We start from the raw sequence: 7,936 nt of genomic DNA, 5'->3' as shown, positions 1-7,936 counted from the left end.
TCCTGGTTCCGAGGTCTGGTCACTAGTTGATCATACCTCAGGAACGCGATGTCTCCCCTCGCCCTGGCCTCCCTTAACTTCGGCATCAACTCCCTTCTTCTCTTCCTCACAGACTCGGTGTAATCTTCATTTATATAAATGTTAGATCCTTTAAGCTTCTTTGCTTGTTGCAATATGTGTGCCTTATCTTTCTCTTTCATCAACTTTACCATCACCGCCCTCGGACCACGATCCGAAGGTTTCCCGACTCTGTGAGCCCACTCCATCTCAATTTCTTGATGAATTTGCAGATTATTCTTCAGAATCTCCTTCACTTTACATTCCGCTTCCGACCAGCTTTCTCCAGTTGTCTCCTTGATTCCCTCAAAGATCAAGTTTTTTCGCTTGGACTGTGCTTCCAGATACTCCATTTTGTCCGTTATATTTATTAAACTCTCACACGTTTTGTAGACGTCATCCCTCGTTTCCTTGGTTTGTGTTTTCTGTTCACCCATGGAAGCTTTAATCACATCCACCTCTCGCTGGGTAAACTGCAAACTCGTTTTTATCTCCTGTATTTCTCTGGTCATGTCGTCTAATCTCTTGTTGTTTGTCTCCATAATTAGTTGCACAAAGCCTTTGAAGTTTTCCTGCTGTTGGTTCATCAGCGCGATGTACATCTGTTTCTGCTGATCCACAATGTCCATTACTTGCGCCGCTCTGTGATACACTTCTTCTGCCTCCATATCCTCATTCGCTTCTGATTTATTAGCTCTTTTCCCTCTTTGAGGCATTTTAGTAGTTGTAGAGTATGTTCAAAGACGTGAAGTGTAGAACAGACAAGAGGAGCAGTAAAGACGTCTGCTCTCGCTTGCAACCCGGACAATGCATACATTAATGGAAATTTCACCAAGAACTAAAACATTTTGAGCTCATAAACACAGATGTTAAGGTGGAAGTGTTGCATTGAATTGCATACAATTGTACAGGTGTACCTAATAAAGTGGTCTGTGTGTGTATGTTGCAGCTCTGTCTATTGAAGCTTTCCTGGGCAAAAACATCTGGATCTGTTATGGTCACATGCTGCAAACACCTTTTAAAAATCCATTCATATGCATCAGCAATAGATCAAATAACTCAGCTACCCCATATAAATCACCCATTCTTCCTTTTAGCCCAACTGTGTAAATCATAGTCCATAATGTTTTCAGCTACATAAATGTCCTTTATGCTTTGCTCTTCTATTAGTTTATATGACACACTGATTCAACACAGTGATTGGCTACTGTGTAGCCAATTCATGAGAGCTATAACATTTGCTGATTTAAAGAATCTGTTTCTGATACATCTTTGATGCAGAAAATATGCAGCAATAGATGTGCTGTATGTATGCACTTTCGCAGAAGTGAATACAAGGAATTGCTATTTAACACAAGCAGTGATCACCCCTGTATGACTGTAAAGATTATAAAATGATACCTCTGCAATTCCAAGGAACAGACAACATGGTGCCTAGCACACCACAGATGTCACAATACTAAAAATATAATACATGGTTTGTATATCCTTTTCAATCTAACATGCATCTCTAAAATACAACCAATTGAAGGGTGAGGCCAGAACTTATTACTGGATCTAGACTCTAAAGGCTGCCCGTTAATCTCCTGCTGGAGAGCTGAGGCAACATAAGTAAAACAGTAGCGAGGGTGAGTGATGGTGGTGACTGGTTTGGGACTGCTGTGAAGGGATCCTCACCTTGGGAGGCATGTTTGACTCTGGAGACTTGTCATCTCTCAGAGCCCAGCGCTGTAATAACTCTGCATTATCCAGAAGAAAATAAATCTACGTAAAGCTGATTCCTGTTTCCTGAGTGTTACTTCTTGGGGCCTTCAGATAAAAGAACCGGTTAGAGTTAAAAACTCCCTGCTCCAGACAGACCCTTGGTTCACTATTTATGTTCCAAGTCAGATTCCTGGGGACGGGAGAGTGTCTGCAATACCATATGTTCATGACATGAGGCCTGGCTTAGTATTTAGAATAGGACAGAAGGATAAGGATATGGATTTGGCCTTGTATGTTACACACAAGGAATTTGTTTTCGGTACAGGACGGAGGCAGCCATCTGTGGCACCAATTCACACCAACGGGGGCAGCCATCTGTGGCGCCAATTCACACCAATGGCTCTAACCATCGGGGGCAACTTGATGGTTCAGTGTCTTGCCCAAGGACACTTCGACATGTGGACATGCATGCACCATGATTCGAACCTCCAACCCTCCGGTTGGGAGATAACTGCTCTACCCGCTGAACCACAGTCACCCCCCGAAAAAGGTAGGATTATGCTGTGAAGACAACATTGTATAGCTAAACATTTGAAAGATCCATGGACAGATTATGAAACACTGGGCCCCCCAGCACAGACATGTAAAAGGCCCCCACCTTCTTACAGAGGAGCAGCACCCCCACACTGAACAAGAGTTTTGTATCTCTTTTGAACCATTTTGCATTTCTGTGGTTGCTTTATACCTATATTTTGTTGTTTTGTGTCTTTGTGGCAATTTTGCTTCGCATTTTCATAGTTTTACATCCTTGTGTATTTGTGGTGATTTGTTTTGTGACTCTTTTTGGTTGTTTTTTCATTTCTTTTTAGTTACTTTGCTTCTCTTTGTAGCTGCTTTGTGTCACCATGTGGTTATGTTTGTATTTTTTTTTTTTTTGTTTTTGTCTCTGAGGTTGTTTCACAAGTCCTTGTGCTCATTTTGCATCTCTTTCTGGCTGTGTCTTTGCCCATAACCTACCATTATGGAAACATTTCCAGGGGAAGGTGACAAGGCCCTATGAAACATCACTGTTTGGTGCATACCACTTAAGACAGTCACACCATTACTGTGATAGATAGGCAGTGCCATAAAACAAGTGTGTACACAAGCAGAATGATGGAATACTGATTCTAAAAAAAACAAACAAAAAAAAACAAGTGAGACTGGATTATTGAGGCCAATGTCAATATGTATCTTCAAAAATATTAACATTTCTTCTGATGCTCTAATGTTGCAGATGTAGAAGCAGGTCCAGCAGTGTATGTCTGAAAAATCTGTTTCCATCTGCCTAAATCTTCTCTTTTTTGATATTCTAGTTTTTACAACTCAGCCAAGCATAAAAACTATTTTCTGATATTTTTATTTTGTTCTGGTTTGGTTTTGTCCAAATTTCTGGCATTGTCTTGCAAATTTATTTATTTTTTTTTTTTTACACACAAATCCATGGAGCATGAATAAATCTATAAACAATTAATTTTAGGGAATTATATGGATTAGCCCACATTCTAAAATCTGTTCCCTAAAAAAAAAAAAAAGACATGAACAGCATCTTTTGACTTACCTCCATCAGGTCTGGTGAGAGAAACAGGTTGACCTTTCCTCTCCTCCTCTCGCACTTTCTCCTTTCCCTTCACCTCTTTTCTGTCCTCAGTGTGAAAGTGAAACAGCATCTGACCTGGCTTTCTGTTGGGCTGACTCTCATCCAGCTTGGCCATTACTGGCAGCTGGGTGGTGGCAGTTGTGTGGCTCTCAGGCCCCTGTGGGGAGCTGGTGCTGGGCTCGGGTATGGTCTTTTCATAGCTGCTAGTTGGACTGCTGCTCTCTGACTCCCCATGGCTTCTCTCCTGTTGTTCTGACTTTATCTTGTAGAGCACAGTCTTTCTTTCAGGCTCAGTTACACTCTGAAAGGTTACAGTTTCTTCCTCCTTCTCTTCCAAATTCTCTGCATCCACCCCTTCCTCACCGTCTGGTGCGGCTGTTCCCTGTAATTCTTTATGACCATTTGAATTCACTCCCTCTAATTGCCTCTGCAGATCCGTTTGACTCTCTGTTCTCATGAACTGACTAATATTGATCCAACTGTTTGAACCTCTTGGTATCACATGACCTGATGCATTTTGGTGATGTTTCTTAGTTACAGAGTTATGTGCTGCACCCTTTGAAATCATATGCGAGAACTCAGGGTATTGTTCACTTCCTAAACCTTGGTGTAATGGAAACATGCCACTGCCCAAATTCCTGTGTGCTTGCAATGGTTCTTCCAAATCTGTCCGTGGACTCTGATCAGTATACAAAAGGCTTTGTGCACTTGTGAAACCCTGTGAGGGCAGCCATGAAGTATTCACGTTCTCACGCATCTGTGGCCTGACAGAACTCTGCTCTGCTCTCAAGGGATTTTCTGTCACTTCCTCTTTATCTTCAGTATGGTCATGAACTCCATATTGCTCTGTCAGTTCCAGCTTGCTTCTTCTGTCAGAGGTCTGAGGGGCAGAGTTTCTGTCAGGTCTGTCAGAGTCTCGAGATACAGATAAGACCATGCTGGAGGGGGAGGACAGAGTAGGGATGATCAGAGATTGATGGTAGTTTTCTGGAAAGTCTGTAGGACCATAATCATAGTCTTCTGACTCCCCCTTATCCAATGGCAATGATTTGAAGAGAGGAACATTCCTGTTAGAAGGTAAGCGGTACAGTGTGGAGAACTGATCTGTATGGCCTTGTTGGTCAAAGGGGTAACTATCACGTCTGCTGGCTGTCTCCTCATCTGTGGATGCAGCTAACATGGGTTTTTGGGCTTCCTTCAGATCACAGTTAGGTACGGGGTAACACATCAGCTTCCCTCCTTCATTGGGGCAGTGGCAGACCCGGCAGGGATCAATATGGAAGGAGTGTCCGGCCTCATACTTTTGCCCACCATGGACGCATCCGACCCGTTCACACTGCATGCATCCATCTGCGGGCTCTGAAACTTCAATGCAGTTTGGCGGCACGTCAGGACAGCTGATGAAGTTGCAGCTGATCCGGCCCCCTCCCATGGGGCAGGAGCACTCTGTGCTGCCGTAATCCACAAAGTAAGAGTTTCCCTCAGGCACTTTGCCATTCTTGAATCCAGCATTGATGCAATCATAGTATTGGTAACCCTCGCATGTGCATCCTTTTTGTAAGCATGAAGCACAACAGGAACCACTCTCCAGCACTTCTTCAATACAGTTATCCAGCAGGGGACAGTTGACGCTGGTGCAGTCATGCTGACACGAGCAGGTGCTCAGGTAGAGAATAAGCAATGTACACCTCAGCAGTGCTACTTCAGCTCTTATGAGGCAGGCCATGGCACTAGGTGTACATACAGCAATCAAAGGAGATTGGTATTGTCCAGCACTTTAGTTTTTCTTCAGGAATTCTGGTACATTCTGCCCATGTGACTCATCTCTACTCTGCAAGACAGAGGAGAGGGAGACAGAGGCAGACAAAAGCTTATTTGTCAAAATGAAAGCAGACAGACATCTGGATTCATAGTTGAGCTCATGAGAGTACCATTTTTACAGCCGTGTAGCTGCCCTAACTCTAAGTCTATGCACTCCTCATTAACATCAGCTGCAGTCTTTAAATCATTAAACAGGCCGTCATGATGAAACATGGAATCTGGCCATGTTCTACATTTCTATCATGTCCATGATTACCTCCGTAAAACATTTGCCATAACAATCTTGTGGTGAAATCAACCCTCTAACTGCTGAATGCAGAGACTTCATAATGCTATAGCAGCTGGGGTTTTTTTGGAAAAAGCATTTGTGGAGTTCACACCAAAGTGCATGTTTATGGATTCTTGGTGTAAATGATGTGTTTGTAAGAGACTGGGATCCAAACTAAAAAGTGAGCAGCTCCGTTTTAAGGAAAATCAGAAAGCATAAATCAAAGATGAACAAGAACAAATAAAATGATGTTGGTATATTTGTAAAAGAGAAAATCAAAGCCTCAGATTTGAGACTAGTCCCCTGCTGCACCGCACTGTTCTCCTCTGAACTTGAGAAAAATTCCAAAACACATTACTCTTTTTGCAAAAATGTGTCTGGACAGCTCTATTATAATGTCAGTGAGGCTAGGCATATTCTCCTATGGCAAGGCATGGTGTATAGCCTCTAGGTCATCTCTGCAATTAGACACACATCCCAGTATCAGACTCCAACTGCCCTTGAGTTGATAATCATGATCCAAGTGTTTGTTACAGAACTCAGTGTATCTCCTCCTTAAAAGAGGAAACTGTGGACATGTTTACACATTTTGCCATATTTTTTTAAATTATTTTGTTATATTTACCATGACTTTTGTAATACATAACATCAAAGCACATTAAAAAGCTGAAACCTTGCCCTTAGAAAATGTTGGGCCATTGTGGACATGTGGCTGAATTGATCTATGCATGGAATAATTTGGAAAGCAAACACATATTCATGGTTTAGCTTCTCTAAACAGCTACTTAACATTAACTTCTCAGAATCATTTACCCTGTATAAGACAACAAAAATTACATCATTACACAACACATTTCTTGAGCTCGTTGGCACGGTAAAAACCAAATGTAAAGCAATGGTGTTTGATCACAGAAACCTTAAAAAGCTCTGTAATAAAGTGCTTTTTGCTCTGGAGCTTCCAGGAGCATTCTGATCTAAAGGCTGGATGATATTTTACACAGGAGTCTAAACCACAAAATGTATATGAAGCAGAGAAAAAGAAGAGTATTGAATAATTGACATTTTTGTCTCTGAACCTTTAACTTTTAGAGCTGACGTTCCTGCAACAACTTCCCCGGAGGACAACTAGCCCCAGTCTGCCCTTAAGGTCTTCTGTCATTAAACTTAATTTGTAACTCCTGAGAAGTGAATATGCAGTTCAGTCCATGAAAGTGACCCGCACCATCACTGTACTAGATACATTTGGCAGGCCAAGGCTGCAAAAAAAATAGCAAGCTGAGAAGTCAAAGCAAGGTGGTGTTTCCCACAGCAGTGAGGGATGGATTGGGGATTCCTTCCTCTGCTTTCACACACTCACAAGCACACACATACATTCAGCTGATCTAAACAGTCATTGATGTCCTGCAGCTCTACAAACATGGACAAAAAGAGGGGAGGATTCGTTAAATTGAAAACACTTGTGGTACAACAAGTCTTCTGCTGCAGAAAACAGTGCAATCCACTCTAGAATACGTGCAGGGTCATTAATTCATACAGCCTGATATCAACTGTGTATATCATACTATCTGTAGGTAACGACACAAATATTTTTAGTCTACTCAGGTTTGCATTTGTCACACTTGTATAAATTTGCAACAAAAAGCTTTCGTGTTTAAGTAACTGAGAGGAAACGGTATCTGTTTCTTCATGTACACAAACTGTATAAAGCAACCTGTTATCTCTTTCCACCTGATAAGTGGGTGAAGTTGTCCAACTCAGCCACTGCCTGTAAGACTGCAGCCAGACGCAGGTACGGAGTTGAACTCACCTGTAAAACTACAGTTAAAAAGTCGTGCGTACCGAGCAGAGTTTTTTTTTTTACCGCGGTATTCCTGAATTAAACGGGATGTTTTAAGCAGGCGAACAGAGTCTCAGTATAACGTTTTGACGGTTTCACGAGTAAAACTGTGTGAAGACGCCGGCTTGTGTTACCTGCTGGGCCGGAGAGCTGCCGTGTGCCGGTTCTCTGCGCGCCGCCTGCGAACCTTTTGTCCGGCGCAGCGCTACTGGGACCAGCAGGCAGGCAGGCGGAGGGGGAGAGGGGGAGGTACGAAACGTTTCCCCTGCTGGAGAATCCTGAGGAGATCCCATCATGACTCATACTGAGCAGCGGGCTCAGGTGGCAGCAGGCTACCGGGTACTGTAGGCCTAATCATTTAATGATTTGATGAACATTGAAAGTTGGAATGTAAGTAAATAAATAAGCTACAAATAAAAAATGTTATTGTTGTAACACTAAGCAAGCAAAAACAAAGACACACCACAAAAGGGAGGTTATAATCTTAACAAAACAAGAGCCTTGCACACGCATCATACTGCTGTCTGTCTCCTGCCAGTTGCAGAACATGTATAACACAGGACCACAGCAAGCACATCTCAGCCCCACAGCAAAGGTCAGATCTGTTTTA

At 42.6% G+C, this 7,936-nt stretch overlaps 1 protein-coding gene across 3 annotated transcripts in view; it reads right to left on the bottom strand.

Moving 5' to 3' along the window:
- Positions 1-7,535, bottom strand: part of fbln2 (fibulin 2) — a 90,433-nt gene extending 82,898 nt beyond the window's left edge. For all 3 annotated transcript variants that reach the window (XR_002276434.1, XM_020618264.1, XM_020618265.1), the window contains exons 1-2: positions 7,461-7,535; positions 3,362-5,231 (exon numbers count right to left, since the gene is read on the bottom strand). Coding sequence is in view for 2 of the 3 variants with exons in the window: in XM_020618264.1 (XP_020473920.1) it covers positions 3,362-5,126 (1,765 nt within the window). In the remaining variant the exon portion in view is untranslated. The remainder of the gene's footprint in view (positions 1-3,361; positions 5,232-7,460) is intronic.
- Between the last annotated feature and the right edge of the window lie 401 nt (positions 7,536-7,936).

Source organism: Monopterus albus, unplaced genomic scaffold (genome assembly GCF_001952655.1).
Source record: "Monopterus albus unplaced genomic scaffold, M_albus_1.0 scaffold203.1, whole genome shotgun sequence".
Taxonomy (NCBI): Eukaryota; Metazoa; Chordata; class Actinopteri; order Synbranchiformes; family Synbranchidae; genus Monopterus; species Monopterus albus.
The sequence above is the reverse complement of the archived record's forward strand: the minus strand, read 5'-3'. Positions and strand labels throughout refer to the sequence as shown.